We start from the raw sequence: 19,189 nt of genomic DNA on the forward strand, positions 1-19,189 counted from the left end.
ACTAGCTCCACTGACAATGATCTGAGTGAAAATATTAACAGTTTGCCTAAAAGCCGGCGTAAGGACAGACTCAGCTTTGAATTTAATAAACCCCGATTTTTTTACTGTTATGCAGACATATGGGATGATAAATCAAAATATTGTTAAAAAAGTTTATTCTTTAACTTCAAAAACTAAAACAGCCACATCTCAGAGACCATGATGGCTTGTGTAAATGAACTACGCTGACTTTAAAGGGACAATTTGCAACTTTTTCAAATGTTTTAAATAATTTTCTTGAGCCAGGATGTGCTAAAATGACCCTTTACAGGGTTAATAAAAGGCTACTCAGCCCCTATCGCCCCCTGTGGCCAGAATATCGCACTTGCAACATCACAGGTGCCGGTCCGGTCTGCTGGGACTGACGCTGCTGTCTGGCTTCAGGACATTTCCTGCATGTTTCACATCATGAACAGAGCTGATTTGTTTAATTTAGTGATGAATCATTCCTGTAGATACGTAAAAACGCTGAGATAGTTTTGCTTCTACAAACGGACACTAGGGGGTGCTAAATGCAAGCAAAACTGCTTATTATCCCTTTTAAGTGACAATGTGTATTTTCCCTGGCGATAGGGGGCAGTACATACCTAAATCATTGCGACAAGCAGTATTTTTGCGTTCGAGTAAGACCTTACCAACTGATGGCCTTTAGGGTCAAAAATCCCTGGGAGCGCAATTTTGAAATGAGTACTCTATCAGTAAATGCGTTTTATCCTCGCAGGCTCACGTAAAATGAAACATCGCGTCTAATATGGCATGGCATCGACCAGAGACTCGCTCTGATGTATTTTAGACCCAATTTTTACGGTTCATTTTCAGCAACGTTTGAATGGCTATTTCCTGAGATTAACGGTAAAAACTACACATTGTCACTTTAAAGAGAGAGAAGGTACGTTACCACGTTCAAAAACATTTAGGCAATAAGAAACATGAATTTAATAACAAAACTGCTAAACTCTTTCCAAAGCATACGTGAAAGAACAGAATCACAAAAGAGATGCAATATATTTTGGCTGAGCAGTATTGCCGTAGTATGATGACGTCATGGCAGGTCCCCAAGCAGGTCTGGACACTATATCGCCAGAAAACTACAATCGGCATTGCATTCCCTCGGTGGAATTAACTGAAGGACCATCAAAGTCTGCAGAATCATGCAGAGGTTGTATGCTTTCTGCTCCGTGGGTAACAACATTTGCCATAATGTTGTTTTAATGTAGCAACAGTCATAGTGATGCGCTGTAAAACTACCCTGAAATGTATGTAAGCACTGCCCCCTAGTGGCAGGAAACTACACTGCCACTCTAAATTTAAGGCGTTTTTAAAGAAACAGTGTCTTTTAGCAAATACACACTAACTTATCTCTGGAGCTGAAAAAAGGCTGTTCTGAAAAACCTTAAAGAGTAACTAAACCCCAAAGTAACTTTTTTTGCTTATAAACTGTATAATTGGGTCTTTACAAATGCAATCATTCTGTTTCTGTGCATTGTTTGACAAGTTTGTGTAAACCTGATTAAATCTAGAATCTAGGTCTAAAAACGTCTTAGTGCTGCCCCCTGTGGGTTGAACTGTGGCTACTGCATTTTAAATTTGTGATCGATTGGGGCTGGAACAATTTCCCGCCATTGGCACAGTCTCCTCTCACTCCCCCTCCCTCCAGGGATGGAAATTCCCCACACTTGGCCATGCCTCTCCATGCCTCCTGGCAGCGCCCACATAATAGCATTTTTCAAATCTTGGCTAGGGGGTGGAGTTACGTTTTCTGATGGTGTGCGGTCCCTCTTTAACTATTCGCAATCTTTAGGCTATTGGGAGCCTAAGTCTCCTCCCTTTCCGGTTGGCCCATGGGTCCCCGGAGGAACGAAAAAATGAATGCAAGTCAACGGGGCTAAAAGAGTTATTTTCTAACGCGCTTTGCCTTACACCCTGGATCACACGTATGTTGTACTGCAATTTATTTGAATAGTATTGATGGGTGTTTAGACTACGCCAGTCACATATTTTGATATTTGTCCGCTTGCAAAAGTTCGTAATTAGCATGATTACATACCAGAAATCGGCACTTAACATATGTGACGTCACCACATAATCTCTCCTCTAGCGTAGCTGCTACTTACCACATTACCACATTTATGGTGGTTCTTTCCTCCTGTGGGAAGTTCGCTGAACTTACAGCCCTTTTCCCTCAGTTTTCTCCGTGTCTGGTTTGATGACGTCACTTTCGTGAAGCGCATTTTTAGTCCTGGACTTATTTTCACACAAAATCTAAAATATCGTTTTCTGCTGTTCAAAAATAAGAGCTTTCTTGGTATCAAAATGTGTCTTTAAAAGTAACGGACATCATATGTGAAATCCATGTCACAAAACAAGCGGAATTAGAAAATAGTGTTTTTAGCCCCGTTGGCTTGCATTTTTTTCGTTCTTCCGGGGACCCGTGGTCCGGAAGTAGATGGGCGTGACTTAGGCTCCCAATAGCATCTATTTCACTGGAGAACAATAATAATCTGCTTTCTTTAAAGCTTCTTTCCGGAGTATTTCGCTTATCTAATGGCACCACCTAGTGGCTGACAAGCGTATCACACACAACCGTTAATCCTTTGTTTTTTTAAGACGGCAACTTCACGTTTCTGTTTATAAATGTGCTTTTGTAGCCAACAAACGGAGCTAAAACACGTTGATTTACGAGTATTATTCTCATGTCATGTTGTGTTTTCATATATTTTTATTTTAGAGACTTTCTTGTCCGTGAAAAGTTCATCAACTCTGCATCAGCCGAGGTACTTCCTTAAATTTGAAGCGTCTAAGCGGCAGTCTAACGCTATTGGTTAGTTCTGGTCGGCGCTCAGTTTCCTATTGCACGGAGCTCTGCCGGGCAGGGGGCGTGCTTAGCAAAAAAAAAAAAAGAAGACATATTGCTTATATTATATCACAGTACATGATAAGATAATCACTTTTACGGATTTCTGACAAATTTCTGAAAACTCCGGAAAGCTGCTATAAAGTGTTTTTTTGAGACTTTTCTTTTGAAGGATCAAAGGAAACTACCTCCTCATTGGTGCTTTTCAAATCCCATAATTCAGGAATTTTGTTTGCATGATAATGCAAATGCATTATTTTATTTATATAGGCAAATTAAAATGTCAGAAAATTAATGACAGGAATAAAAACACGAGGAGCAGCAACTGAATTCAGAAACACAGGAAATTAATTATAAAAGAAAGTTATAGACTTCAGCCTAAAGCTGGTGTACATTTGCCGGAATAAGTGAACATTTAATAGGAATCAAGAGACTCTGTGCAGCCAGAGGGAGGCTATAAAAATCACCCACAGATCTACTTGTCAATTCTTTGAATCAATGTGGTCAGAATTCACCTGAGCCATTTCCTCTGGCAGTTATTAAACGCCCAGTTTCCCGAGCCCTCTGTGCTACAGGCCAGCACACGGCTCTTACCAGAGACGAGCGGTCGCGTCTAGCTCAGCTGTCTGGTGACAGAGTGATAAACGGCTCCATTTACATTCAGTGATGTACGATACAATATTCTGATAAAAACGGATGTTCTGAGGAGAGCGAAGCGGGCGTGACAGATGAGGACGGAAGAGGATCAAGATGAATTCCCAGGAAGGATTTAACTCCGTTTCTCAGGATGTTTGTAGAGAGCTGTGGACATAAAGGGACTATGAAACCAGGGGGTCAAAGGTCACTTGATGGTCTTCTGTCAAATCTCATCTGCTGATAAACTCTTTTGCTTTTGCTCTTTTGCTCTGTCGTGACCCTTTGTTCTATTAGTATATTGGCTTGTTTCACTGCAGCACAAATGTTGTTTCCCATCTTTTATAGATAATACGGTGTATCGGCAAGAATCTGGTGCGATGCATCACAATACAGGGGAGACGATACCATTTACTGTGTAGTAAAAGTCAGATCAAATCTTCAGACACTTCCCAGACACATCCAGTGTTATGGCGAGATATCGTCCTATCAGAATGAAGGCAGTAAAATATGCTGCCACCTAGCAGTCAGAGGTTGAATTGCACCTCTCAAAAGAACAACAGTAAACGTATGCGTGTAAATTCCAATGACTGTAGAAAATATGGACGAACCCTCCACACCATCACCCATAGGCCCTTGAAGAGCTGAATTTAACCCCAGTGGGCGGTTTCCACCACCGCCATCCTGGCCGTGTCACACGTCTCATTACTCCCGGAAAGTACAAAAATGGAGCTGACAGTGAGCTTATGAGGGTTGGGGCAGATTGATACCCAACAAACTCTGAGCCAATGCGGCTATGAGCTAACTGAGATATCCAAAGCTAATGGAGGTTGGCAGGTGCTTTTAGCCAGAACACCGTGGTTAAGAAACTTTGCTAAGCTCTGCCTTCTAGGCTGTAACATGTTTAACTTGAGACCGAGACTGAGGCCTTCCCTTTGCTAGCGCTGACGGCTCATCTGCTACCTGTCAATCAAAAGGACACGCCTCTAAGTGTTCATGATTTCAAGCTTTAATGGCATCTAAACAGACCAGTTACAAAAATAATCATGCCCCTCTGAGTTGTCATGACAGCAAACTTGTCCTGTTAAACATATAACGTTTTTTTTTTTACTGGCGGTAAACATGTTTATTTCTGCTGTGAAGTTGGCATTTTAACGCGGCCCAACAAACATTCGGACGTTTAATCAACGCTGAAAAGACGTCGGGCCGACACATCTCGTCATGGTTGAAAAATAGTTCCAAAATGAAAGTTGAACAGACGTCTTTTTTGGACGTGAATTACACGTAACAATTATACATGTGACTACAAATCTGAGTGGATTTTTAGGAAATGTTATGTTAAATATTTTCTTAAATTTGGACCGTCCTACCGCAACCATTTTTTACCGTGGACACCACGTCGCCGCCGAACCAATGTTTTGTAGCGCCCTACTGTGACTACTTTTGGCCGTGGACAGGACGTTGCCGTCGGAACAATATTTGCTGGGATGCTATGTTGAACTGCACGTAACTAATTGTCAAAATAGCAGTTATACATATAACTGTAGGCATGTACAAATGTATCTGAATTGATTTTTAAGACATGTTATGTTATTTATTTTTTTTACAAATTCGGGCCGTCCTACCGCGACCATTTTTGGACGTGGACACCGGGGAGTCAATGGGAACTTTCCAGATCCAGCCCCTAGTGGATTAGGGGGAAATTGCAGTTTTTGTCACTTCCGTGTTGACCTCACTTTAGGCAGTCCCCTTAGTAAATTCTCAATAAAATACACTTTTAAATGTCGATTTAGTATCATAACACAAAATACTGTGGTGTTTCAGTGGATCGGTATTTTTTTATTTATATTTATTTTCTTACATCTCTAATAAATAAACATTCTTTTAATTTCCCAGCCTGTTAAAGAATGTTTTTCCAGTCCGACAGGGTTCATGCTTCTTCTCTGGCTCGCCTTCACCACCTGTGTTTTACACTTTTGTCATAATTTCTTCTGCTGATTATTCCCCACTTGCTACTTAACCTGTCACATGTCTGCTCTTTGAATCATTACGGGGACAAAAACTGTGGATCGAAGAATAACTTTTAAACTTCTTCAAGTGCACAAATAACAGATCATTTAGGAAACACGCTGGCTGCTCATTCACATTCTATAACTTATAATTTAACGTACGAGTGAAGCGTGGGTTTATGGTGCTAAAAGGCAAATGAATTTACAGACGATTAAACCTCCGGTACATTTACAGCTCTGAAGTCGTTAGAGGCTTTTTAAATCAGTTTAAATATTACGTTTGGGTGTTTCAGGTGGGACGTGGAGGATCAGGTAACCAGCAGAGAGAAGCTCACAGCACTGCTGAAGGAGCAAATCCAACGGCCACAAGAGTCACGCCGACAGTGACGGATGTCAGTTATCACACCACAGGGCTTAAATGTTAATTGCAGCAATAACAATGAGCTTAATTGGATTACGCTAAGAAATATAAGAATGTCGGTCTGAGGAGCTGAGCTGGAAAGAAAAAAATGAGGTGGGTGTGATGCTTCGGAAAGACGATCAGCAATTCCTTTTGAGGACGGTTAACATTCGCCCGGCTCTGTGCTGAATATGCAAATGAGCTCCTTCTATGAGTATTTCCCCAGAATCGTCTGGCTGCATTTGTGGACACATGGTGCTCATTCATTCTGTCACGCTGCAGCAAAGACAGATGTCATTTCTGTCCGCGAGAGCAATCACTGACTGTTGCACAAAGCTGAATTAGTCTTGGTCGCAGTCCCCGCTCAGATCCTAACGAGTTAATGCAATAAGAGAAAGCACGGCCAAGCCGCTCGTCTCTGCAAACGAGGAGTCAGCTGGCATTCAGCATCGAGACGCAAAAACTAGACCTAATTCCAAATAATTATTTAGGTGTTGTCAGTTTCAGCAGAGGAACGAGAGGTCAGCTGTGCGTCGCCTGTCTGCTGTAAATTAGCCACGTTGTTCAGCCCGCAGCAGTTCACCTTCAGAGGCGCGCAGTGAATTACACCACGACCACGTCAAAACAATTGGAATGCAAATCAAACACCTTCAGGTGACTTTGGTCTCTCGAGGTCCAGTAATCCACCCTCGCCGGCTCTGTGGCAGATTTTTTGTTGAGCATAATATTGATTTTAGCTCAGTATTTTGTAAATGTTTACCTTATGGCCACGCGAAAGGCCCGAGAGTCAAAGCAAAAGGAGCGAGCTCATTTATCCCAGTAATCTTTGGCAGAAAGAACTCGACTGGGAAGAAGACATTTTTAGCTTTGATATTAGAAAAACCCTAAAGAGTCGACAATATTAGAAGAAAAGACGATTAAAGGTGGCTCTATATGTGGGCAGTTGTTTGGACCACGCCAAGAATCTCCAGCTTTTGCTGTTTTATAAAAGTGAAACCAAAGCATCCCTTTTACAGCTCTCACCATGATATACTTTATAACTACAGTTCAAAAGCAGTTAACTTTATTAGAAAGATTTTTTATTTTAACACACAGCAGCAAAAAAGAACAACGTAAATCAACACAAAAAAGTCTTTTTTATTATTTTTTTATAGGAAAATGTGCCAAAAGAGAGCATGGAAAAGTTAGTATTGGAACCAGCCACTAGGGGGTGCACATATCACTTTGGATCCAACGTCCCGCTAACGAGCAAAAGTTTTAGAATTATTTGTAAGCACGATCATTAGATTAAATTTAAACATCTTTATCCTGTTGAATATTTTTCTTTGTTTTCCAGAAACTCCAGAAACAACCCACGGACATTTGAAGAGTTTGTCAGTTGATAACAGGTGTTTGGTCTTTTAAAATGTTTTTTTCTTTCATTCTGAAATGGGTTTTTCTGCCTGTTGTATGTAGTGGTGACATTTGTTTAAACAACCTCAGTTTGGAGCCAGAGAAATTGGTTCTGACCAGACTGACGAGCTAACAGCTAGTACAATACACGGATAAAAAGATGGTTGACTGGATCCTAAAAGCATCTTTAATCTGAAAAGTCACCATGAATTTCAAGTTGGATGTTTAATTTTTTTTACATAAAACTTATTAGTGGAAAGTAGCAGCAAAGTTAGCTGTTTGTAGCATTCTGGTTAAAAATATCTACAAAATCATTGCAAAATAAAGGCTTTTAAACAGCATCGGCCTAAACTGCCATGAATACTTGAGTTGTTTGAGTACTAGGGCCTGCACGACTTTATTTTTTTTAAAGTCGACAGTCAAGTAATGAAAGTCGAGTCGACTTCGACTAGTCGTTGATGACGTCATACGCCGGAAGGGGGGGGGGGGGGTCGGTCGGTAGGTTCGCTGGAGTTTTTGACAATTAAAATTGCGCCCACATTTTCTAAGTTAACACATCTCTTTTAATAACGGTAGTTTCTGCATCCTACTCCAGCCCTCTCCCCCCTCCCCCTGCGCAGCAGCCGCAAACTCACTGATGCGCCTGCAGCCTTTCCTGCTGCTCTAAACATTAAAATAATTATTTCATTTTCTGTTCCTCACTTCTGATTACCTTCAATGGTGTCTGTTTGTTGCAACCACCAGGTACAAAAACTAGCTTGTTTTTATTTGACTATTTTTCTGTCCTGTCTGTTTATTATCTTCCTGCATCTCCTCTCAATCCTAAAGAGAAACTGCTACCTGCCTTCATATATATTCACCTTATGAGTTACCTTTGAACTGCAGTTCTAAAAGATCTACCGACCACAAAAACAGCGGAGTGCCGCTGCTCGCCGGCCGACTACAACGGGACCGTTTTTGCTGCGGAGTTCATGCCGGAGCGGAGCGGAGATAGTGGAATCTTGGGGGTGCGTCACCGGAGAACAAAACAGGTGAAGAGCCTCGCTCCGCAGCAGCGAAATGCATCAGGCACAAATAACAGACAGAAAACATGAAAGGAAATGAGCCGACATGAACGATCGTGTGTTTAATTTGCTTTTGAGGTGGTGACACCTGATTTGGCGGTGCTCAGGACGCAATGTCTGGAGCGCGTCAACGATCAGAGCTTTGCATGCACAAACTGGTTAAGATTAGGACGGGGGTGAGGGGAAGGTAAAATTGCAAGAGGGAAAAGGTCACAGTTTGGTTAAATGTCCGTTTTACCGCCGGTGTCAGTACCGCACAGCGCGTCGCCTCCGCCTCGATCCAGACGCGCAGGGGCTCATCACCTGCTGTCTTTTCCGAGGACTGCATCTTGTCAGTCATTATCACGTGACAGCGACTAGTTGATGACAGGCATAAAAAGTCACTACAGAGCCGTGAAGTCGACTAGTCGACTAGTTCGTACAACCCCTATTGAGTACAATTTGTAGCTAATTTAGTGATGCGCCACATTTTGGGGCCGATACCGATATTAAAATCACTGTTATGGCCGCTAACCGATATTTGCCGATACCAATTTACTGACATTAATGCTTTTAGAATCAGCAGATGTAGTAAAGAATTAAATTACTAAAGCAGAATTTTTATAATTATATACACACAACACACACATTTACGGTTCTGAGATGATTACATTCAGTGTTCACATGACTAAATGACACATCACCCACCTCACCCTCTGAAACAGGCAAACAAATGGAGACGAGATGGAAAAAAAACGGTTGTTAATATCGGCCCGGTTTTATTTATCAAACCGATACCGATATGTTAAAAACATTACTAACACCGGCCGATACCGATATTGATTACGATATATTGTCCATCCCTAAGCTAACTGTTAGCATATATTTTCAATCAGAACTAATCTCCATTTTTCTAAACTGAGGTTGTTGATGAAAACAACTTCTTCTAAAGTTAGACTAAGCTGGACAAACCGAAAATATTTTTTACAGTGTATAGTTACGCTGGAATGGAAGTATAAGACAGAATGTCTTAGTGCTGTCCTCATCTGTAACCACCGTCCCCTTCCCCACACCCGTCCTCACCCTGCTGACTGTGAAGACGAAGCCGGGTTGGCCGGAGCAGACGCCCATGAAGCAGAAGCGCAGCTGCCAGTAGAACCAGTGCTCGCAGACGAAGGTGATGAGCGAAAGGGCCATGGCAGCTCCCAGCATGTAGAAGACACCAGCCATGTTGTCCACGTCCAGCTGGCTGGACATCACCTCGTTCTTCTCGTGGTGGCAGATTCCTGTCAACCACAGGGACTCCAGCTCCTCCATCTCCCCTGAAAAGGAGGACAAGGGGAAGAGAGGGGGGGAGGAAGATGAGGGAAGCAACAGATGGCGGGGTGAGATGGATGAGGTTGGGAGATGGGGCATGTCGAGGAGTCAGTGGAGTGAAGATGTAGGCACATGAGGAGGATGGTTGGAGACATCATGATGACATGTGGAGAATGTTTTCATTTCAATCAGAATTTAAAGTTATGAAGTGGAAGAGGAGGGGGGGGGGATGACGTAACAACGGGTTGGGAGTTGAAGGGCACGAGGGATGGAAGAGTGATGCAACAGAGGAAAAGAGGAGGAAGGATGGGGGAAAAAGGGGTCAAGGTGATTATAAAGGTCACGCGTTCATCTCATCAAACCTATTTGAATCTTTTCTAATGACCGCCCTCAGGTGGCGGTTACAACACCAGTCCAACAGGTTCTGGTCTCATTTGTGTGTCGCCCTCTTTCATCACGAGCTGCTCTCTATCAAAGCTGACACGCACGGGCACGACGAGCGTCGGTTAGTTAATCACACATTCAGCCACAGTCGCAGCACGTCAGCGCTGGATGGCCTCTGAGCAGCAACAAGACGGTCAGCAGCAGACAGCCTCAGGAGGAGGAAACATCAGCCAAGAGACTCCAGAAGATAACGGAGCCGCTCTGGGATTTGTGTTTGTGGTGAATTTACCAAACAACAGTGGAGCCAAGGAGAATACTATTGTGTTCTGTAGCGAGAGGAGCCTCGACTCATCCTCAATAAGATCCAAATGCAAGATTATCCGGTTACTACACTGTAAAAAGCTGCTGTTGATAAAAGTTTATATACTCCATTTTTTCAGGATGAGAAAAAAAACTGGCACTTGTTTAAAAAAGTTCAATCTTATAACTCTTTAAAGTTTACAACATAAAAAACATCTTCAACAAACATTTCTTTAAACATCTCTCAACTTTTTTATTTAGTTAAAATTGGTGCGTGAGTCAAAAGCACATGGGGACTAAAACATGTTCTAGAAGGACTGACCTGAAGGTTAGAAGGTTAATGGTTCAAACAGGAAAGACTCTGGTAGGGGGGTGACTTGCTCTTTAAAGCTGTGATAAACCATAATTAAATGATTATTTCTGATTCTATTGGGTCAGTCTGAGTATTTTATGCAGGCTGAACATGAAAATAGTCTCCTACACCGATCTCCTGCATTAGCTTCTGATAGAAAACAGAAACTCTAGGATGAGAAAAGCCCGACAGATCTACGTCACACTGTCACTTAACATTCATGGACTCATCCATCTGGACTCACGACGGGGGAGGCTGTTGTTGGTTTAGCGTCCAGGAAACAGCAGAGCACGCCTCAGCTAGCAGACGCTAACTGTTAGCATTAGCAACTCCACCACATGGCAGAACTCCTCCAGGCTTGTGTTATTTGTGGACATAAAACATCAACGTTGCAGAGCAAACAGAGTCAGTGGTAGAGTCGTGTTGCTGTTAGCCAATCAGAGATGTTTGAATATCAGGAAATAAGACTCCAGATCCTGTCGTCTGAAGCTCTCCTCTGATCTGGCTCACTTAGTTCCTGAAATCTGTGCGCTGGAGTCTTTTTTCCCCCAAAGTACGACTTAGAAGGCATTCATTCCTATTAGAGACCACTGATCAAACGAGTGAACCACACCTTTGAGGTACTATTACATTAAATCACAAGAACAATTGATCAGTTGACGGAAAATTGTCCTCTTTCTGAAAAAACCCCAAAACCTTTAAAAGGATCATCTCTCTATTGATCTCCAAGACCCAACTAACCAGCATGAAAACGTTTTATTTCACAGAGAATCGTAATTATAAACTTTTGCTTTTGATTTTCAGGACACCGATGATATATTTGCTGCTCAGACTTGCATCAAACTCCCAGAATCTTCTGGATTTTCCACGTGAGTCGGTTCTCTATCTAGGCCACGGGGAGCGGAGTGGATGGCGAGGCGTTGCAAAGTGACATTGAAATCCTGAGAGGGGTGAGATAGGGCCGCCTGGTTCCTGAATTAATGCCCCGTTGCAGCGAGCTGCCCCACATTCATGTGCAAATGGACACATGAGTGAGTCTCAAAGTTTAAAATGATGCAAAACTACCCTGCAAACAGTCATCGTCACATGGGCGTGCAGATCATGTCGATGTTACGTCTGTCGGTCCAGACCACGTCTGCAGGACGTACAAATGAGGTCTTTGCACAGACTGATGATCAATATGTGAAAAAACAATAGTAGATCATATGTAGGCTGATAACAATAAATCAGGGTCATGAATAATCACACACACACACACACACACACACACACACACACACACACACACTTGCTAACCCTAACAACGCACAAATTCACCGGGAGCTAAACTGGCATCCCTAACTGGGACACAATATACTGGGCCCCCAGAGGGCCCTTGTTTCAGGATGCTCACAATAAGTTGAACTACATCCAAATAAGTTAGCTTACCACACACACACACACACACACACACACACACACACACACACACACACACACGCGCACACACACACACACACACACACACACACACACACACACACACACACACACACGCACACACACGCGCACACACACACACCAAATTACTGTTACAACTCCCTTCTTACCCTACCAACTTTATTTCTATAGCACAATTTAAGGCACGGCGTGAGAGCTGACCAAAGTGCCGAACAGGCAGGATCAATTAAAACAAAAAAGAAAAAAACAATAAGAAGATAAAACACAACAATAAAAACTATAAAATCATAATACCATAACACGAATCACGGTCTTAAAACCAAGTGATAAAAGTTGGTTTTTAAACGAGATTTAAAAACAGGCAGAGAGGATGCCAGCCTAACTGTAATGGGCAGTGAGTTCCAGAGCATGGGGGCAGCGTGGACAAACGCACGATCACCTCGTGATTTGTAGGACATCCGGGGAGTGCAAAGCAGTAGACGGTCAGCTGACCTCAACATACAAGTAGGTACATAGGGAGTCAGCAGATCGGACAGATAAGGAGGAGCTAGGTCGTGTAGGGCTTTAAAAACAAACATCAGTATCTTAAAACGCACACGAAATTTGATGGGGAGCCAGTGAAGACGTTCCAGGACTGGTGTAATATGACTATGTCGACTTGTGTTTGTTAAAAAACTAGCAGCTGCATTTTGGACAACCTGCAACCGGTTCAGGGCAGAGACAGGAGTTCCAACTAATAGTGCATTAGCGTAGTCCAAGCGAGAGGTGACGAAAGCGTGGATGACTGATTCCAAGTGCTTCCTCTTTTTGATCGGTCTTAAACGAGTTAGGCGGCGTATCTGATAAACAGGATATATTGAAATGTTATGGTGACGGTTTTCTGTTTATGATGAATCATGGTGCTCATAAAGAAGGTTTCTTAAGCACAAACACTGGAGGGATAGGACAACGCCAGAGGCAGAGGTTCCTCGCAGTGAGGCTAACGGTATTTGTAACAGGAAGCTTTGATCTGGAGAGACACTCAGCTAAACCCGTCATTATCTGCAGGTTTAAGGGAGACAAATTTAAGACTTTTTTTAACACCTTTTTAAGGCCACTGAGACCAAATTTAAGCTATTTTTTAAGTTAAATTTAAGCTATAATTTCCAGCTATTGCCTGGAACCGGAGCTAACCACGTCGCGAACGTGGGATTAGCCATCCAGTTACCATTAAATTTGCACTTCCCCATGGCGCAAGCTCCCACTAGCTTAACCAGCTAATGTGTTCATCTAAAAATAGCCCCCTTTCACAACCAACTGTAACTGCTGCCCGCGGATAAACGAAATAAGTGACGCCACCATCGGCGTCAGCCTGATGATGTTTGCAGCCGCAAACGAAACGTTGCAGGTAAATAAACCTTTTCTGTGTTTTAAAAAGAATGGAATTTGAAACTCAACAAGGCAAGAACACACCAAAGAAAACCAACTGTACGGTTCCGCTTATGTCAACATCGTACACAAAAAATGTTGAACAATAACTAGAAATGTCATTTGTAAGGATTTTTAAGGCCTTAAATTTGGAAAAGCTAATTTAAGACTTTTTAAGGACCCGTGGATGCCCTGTCTGATGCAAGGACAGATCTTCAGAGGAATATGAAGAACATGCTGAGCTCTTCGTTCCACGTGGCAACAGAGAGTGATGGTTGACGGTTGTCCTGAGCATGAGCGCAACTCCTGCAGTAATGTTCATCATTGTGGTAGCAGCATATTGGAGTCCATCCATGATGGGAGACCCAAGCACAACTGTCTGGTCAACTGCATGCTTGAACTATAGACTCATCATGCCATCAGCATCATGCTTTGTTGATTAAATGGTGAATCGACACACCTCTAGTGACGACAGAGGCTGGGGCATGAGGTCATCAAGGGGTCTACATGGTAGGGTTGTCATGACAACTTTTTGCTAATATTTTCATGCAGATGAGAATGAATATGTAGGCAAGACCATCCAATTTGACAACTCTTCCTGGTCAATGAAGGAACCAGTATCTGGTACAGCCTCGGTAGACTGAGTAACCCGGTCTTTGAAGGATGCAGGCTCTGAACTAGGACACAACCGCATGTGTGGCTGGCTAACGTGAAACACAATTACAGTAGAGTTACATCCAAATATCAATGCATGCATGGCTACATGCCTGGTGATAATGTGTCTACATTTAAAAAATGAGATTAAAAGGAGCAATATGAAGGTCAGATGAACTGAGTTTATTGACAAAGTTTTGGAGTAAACAGTTGATCACCAGCTTAAAGAGTAACTAAACCCCAAAATAACATTTTTTGCTTAGAAACTGTATAATTGGGTCTTTAGAAATGCATTCTTTCCGTTTCTGTGCATTTTTTGACATGTTTGTGTAAACTTGATTAAATCTAGAATCTAGGTCTAAAAACGTCTCAGTGCTGCCCCCTGTGGGTTGAACTGTGGCAACTGCATTTTGAATTTGTGATCGACTGGGGCTGGAACTATTTCACCTCATCGGTACAGTCTCCCCCCGCTCCCCCTCCCTCCCAGGATGGAAATTCCCCACACTTGGCCATGCCAAGCCCTGCCTCCTGGCAGCGCCCACTTTCATAGCATGTTTCAAATCTTGGCTAGGGGTGGAGTTAAGTTTTCTGATGGTGTGCAGTCCCTCTTTAACTCTTCAAGTTCTTTTTCAAGTTTACCAGCCGCTGTTGATAAACTTCTGTCATATCCGATGCACTTTCATGCAATCCAACAGCTAATCGCTCCAGTTCAGCTGTAAGCGTGAGGGGGTGAGCTTGGATTTGAATAAAACCTTCCTCACCATCTCCAAAAAGCTGCAGGATGGCCAGGTCCACATGTCTCTTCCAGAGCGACTCCTTCTGGATGGCTATACCGTAGCCGGTGGTGGCAAAGATGTAGCCGCTGCCAATGGTCACCAGCTTACAACCCTCGTCCCTGCCGGCCATGTAGTTCAGAACAGCTGCATCGTAAATGAAGGCATCTAATTTCCTAAAAGAAGAATAGAAGAGAGGGAGAGGCGGAGGAGGGAGAAAGACGGGTTACAAATAATTAGCACTTAGGAGTCAGGCACCACAGCTACAACATTCCAATTAACCTGCTAAATAACACTAAGCCACTGATAAGAATAATAGACTTCCACTCGGTTTGCCAAAGGCCGGAGCTGGCATGCAGACGGGTGAGAACCGAGGAGGGGGAGTGGAAGTATTACTGGGGTTATTTAGCTGCTACGTGCTCACACAAAGTAAGAGATAAAGGCAGGACTTAGAACTGATTTGTATTTGGTGCCTGCCTGAACATATGAGTGCACCGAGACAATAAATGTACCAGACCAAGCAGCACAGCAGTGTACTTTTAGCCTGGCAGGCCATCCTATAAATGTGACTATATAGTCTGGCCACGGTCCATTGACGGCTCTGAGCTGTGGGGCAGGATCTACAGCTGACTTTCAAACTGTCCCCACATGCTATTGGATAACAAATAATGTGACCACAATGTGTGTCGGTACAAGGCAGTCCGCCATACTCCATCAAAGAAGACGCCAGTATGTCCTTTTTTAAAATGAAGTCAATCTGCTCTTGACTCAAAGAAAAGCCTGAGTCTAAATCGTCCAAAGGTAATGCCAAAACCATTTAAGTTGAGCCGTTGCTATATTTGTTTTTCAGTGTGCTGTGATTGGTCCACCAAACAAACCGACCGCTGTCAGTCAGTCAGTGGGGCAGTCTGTCATACATCATGGAAGAAGACACTGTGATTGACCAATCATGACACTGGTTGAGGCTGTGAAGGTTCCAATGGAGCGTAGCTAACCCTAACCCTTACCCTAACCCTAACCCTAACCCTAACGACATGCAAAGAAAAATTATTTTGCTTCGGCAAAAGATGGTCTAGATTCTAGGCTAGTGTCCTTTGACTTATAATCCTTTGACCTCTCTTTCTACAGCTTTTCTATCAAAATACTGGTATTTATCTTTTTTTTCTGCCAATATGTCTGCCAGTGTTGTAGGACTTGAGAGTCTAAAGGTTTTCTCTCAAATCCCCCTATTTAAGAAAAAACCTTGGACATTAGAGTTAACCATTACAGCATGCTTTAGGTCTGCAGGACGAAACTAGAGTTCCTGCAGAAAACCTACACATGCATGGGGAGAAGCTCCCAACTCTACGCATAAAGGCTGATGCCAGGATTCTAACCTGCAACCCTCTTGCTGTGAGGTAACAAAGCTGCACCACAGAAAACTAAAATAGAAGCAGCGTACCACACTAGAATAGCCTAGAAATCTAGACAAACCACAGCAAAAGATTTGGCTCCGCTGGTCGGTCTAGATGCGTTCCACTGTAGCCTCAGCAGGTCTACCACTGGAGGTCCACTGCTTTTTGTCTCACTCTACATTTGTTGGGCGGGCTTAGCGCCAGAGTAGTGACAGAGAAAAACTACGAAGATGGCATCGGCTCAGGAACAGCGCTTGTTTGAAACGTCTTTGGCATCAACTTTGGACAATTGAGGCTTGAGCTTTTCTTTGACACATGCACTAGCAGAAAGAGGAACTTAAGTCATTTATTTTGAAAAAGGGCAGATTTGCTTCTTCTTCCACAAAGTATGATGGACTGCCCCGTTGTCTGATGTCGATAGCGATGAATGCGTCACGTTGTTTGTTGCTCTGATTAGTCCTATGCTGTGCAGGTGTGTGCAGGGAGCTTGAAAGACAACCAAAGATTCAACCCACAACTGAGGTTATTCAATGGGTCGTGGCCAGGCAAACACCGCAAACCAACAGAGAAGATTCAACATCAACCTCCTTATATGTGTGGAATTGAATTTCTTTGAGTCCTCCAACCACTTGAACTCAGAGTTCTCAATACAACAGAGCTGTGCATGGACTTGAAATTGCCTACATGGTCTCAGGATTTCATTTCCCAAAGTGGAAGCCGGTAATGCGCTCTCAGGTTCCTCGTTTTGACAGAAAAAAGCTTTTTCATTGGTTTTAAAGTGTTCTCTAAAGTAACACTAAATGTGCCAGTTTGTGTGAAGGTCTGTCCTTACCCAGCCTTCAGACTCTGCAGAGCGTCGGTGACGTTCCTTTGATGAAACTTTGTCATGTAGGAGTGCATTTCTGGATAGTTGTTCCTGATGTTTCTCTCGGTGCTCCCATTGGGGACCGTACCAAACCGAAACGGAGGTGAGAAATCGTTGGGGCTTTGGAACTAATCACAACAAAAAGAGAACAGAAACAACGGGGGAAGGTAATCTACTGAGTTACCTTTCTTAAGCATAGGCGAACGCTTCCACCTTACCTTTTTGTCAGACAGACCCGTGACCTGGTCCACGTATTCCTCCTGGATCATGAAAGCAGCCAGGTTGGCAGTGTAGGAGGCCAGGAAGATGACAGCAAAGAAGGCCCACACCGACACCATGATTTTACTGGTGGTGCCTTTAGGGTTCTGAACGGGTACGGAGTTGTTAAACACCAGACCCCACAACAGCCAGATGGCCTTACCGATGGTGAAAGACGGACCGTGAGGCTCTGAAACAGAGTTAAATAATGTCAAGTAAACGTCACATCCAATGTAAACCAAGACACTAAAGAGACAGTTCAGGACTTTTAACCCTCCCACTGTCTTTATGGGTGACCCCGCGAGGAAAGCTGACCATTGAGCAGGATTGATGGTTTATCCCTTGAGGTCCACGTGTCAGGGGTGAGGTGGTGCTCACTCCTCACCCCTGCCACATGGACCCAAGGGATAAACCATCAACCCTGCTCAATGGTCAACTTTCCTCGTGGGGTCACACCCATTAGGACAGTGGAAGGGTTCAAGTGGGTTTCTTAGGGAATATCATGAACAATCATCTTATCTGTTGCACAAACCCAGAATGAGTAAGTCAGCCTTCACCAAGCTGCAGACATGTTTCTACACCATGTTCTGTATCCTAACTTTACCTCAAGCCTTCTGATTCTAATATCCCTTTAAGTTCAGTTTAAGAGAACTTCTCACACCAGTGGTGTTCTGTTGCTAAACACGTAAGTGTGTGATGAGTGGAAGAAGTGTGGAAGTTTGGTGAGCCTGGCAATCGGATGGTCCGATAGTTGCTTTTGGTCTGAAATGTGTTATTGGTGGAGGTTTCTAGACAAATGCAAGAGAACCACTTTATTTATTTATTTATTTATTAATCTCCACAATAAATTTATAGCTATGCAATGTTAGAATGTTGTTAGGAGGCAAGAAAAACCAACACATTCTCGCACCCAAGGCGTCAAAATATGACGCGTGTGACCAAGCCTCAATATATGACGATTCGGGACGCCCCAGCACGTCAGGAGAAGACGATCAAGGACAAACAGCTGACGCAGCGTCCCAGAGCATCGATATCTGACGCCGGTGGTGAGATGGACATTAGAACTACTTGTGAACTACTTAACCTTCCCCTCACCCCAATCTTAACCTTAAGGTCACAGTTTATGGACCTTAAGGTTAGGATTTGGGTGAGGGGAAGGTTAAGTAGTCGAATAATGTCCGTGTGACCGTGCGCGTCAAACAGTGATGCCAGCAGAGCCACGTGGCCCAGCGTGTCCCTGATCGTCGTCTCTTGATCCACTGGGGCATCCCGAATCGTCATATATTGAGGCTTGGTCACACGCATCATATTTTGACGCCTTGGGTGTGAGAATGTGTTGGAAAAACATGTTTTAAGCTAATTTGTTTTCCATATTTACTATTGTAGCTTCAAATATTAATTCATTGATTTTGTAAAGCCTTTTGCTTTAAAATATGTTAATCTGTCAAAAATAGATTCACGTTGACTATGTATTGAATATTTTTTCTTCTTTGAAACCAGCTGTTTGCTTTGGGTTCCATACCATGTCATTTTAGGTACGATCCAACTACAGACGGGCTATCAATGACATAACATTCTGATTATTTCTAGGGAACTGGAGCAAAGCAAAACATTACCAGCAAAAATGGGTATATTTGTGTATTCTTAACAGCTTGACTTGACATGAAGGATGCCA

The 19,189-nt window shown here is 43.2% G+C and overlaps 1 protein-coding gene across 3 annotated transcripts in view; it reads right to left on the minus strand.

The window, feature by feature from the left end:
• grin2ba (glutamate receptor, ionotropic, N-methyl D-aspartate 2B, genome duplicate a) overlaps nucleotides 1-19,189 on the minus strand; it is a 229,548-nt gene that overhangs the window by 11,373 nt on the left and 198,986 nt on the right. For all 3 annotated transcript variants that reach the window (XM_070542858.1, XM_070542857.1, XM_015945297.3), the window contains 4 exons: nucleotides 17,475-17,704; nucleotides 17,224-17,384; nucleotides 14,986-15,173; nucleotides 9,454-9,692 (listed from right to left, as the gene is read on the minus strand). In XM_070542858.1, coding sequence (XP_070398959.1) covers nucleotides 9,454-9,692; nucleotides 14,986-15,173; nucleotides 17,224-17,384; nucleotides 17,475-17,704 — 818 coding nt within the window. The remainder of the gene's footprint in view (nucleotides 1-9,453; nucleotides 9,693-14,985; nucleotides 15,174-17,223; nucleotides 17,385-17,474; nucleotides 17,705-19,189) is intronic.

The sequence above is a fragment of the Nothobranchius furzeri genome, chromosome 12 (genome assembly GCF_043380555.1).
Source record: "Nothobranchius furzeri strain GRZ-AD chromosome 12, NfurGRZ-RIMD1, whole genome shotgun sequence".
Taxonomy (NCBI): domain Eukaryota; kingdom Metazoa; phylum Chordata; class Actinopteri; order Cyprinodontiformes; family Nothobranchiidae; genus Nothobranchius; species Nothobranchius furzeri.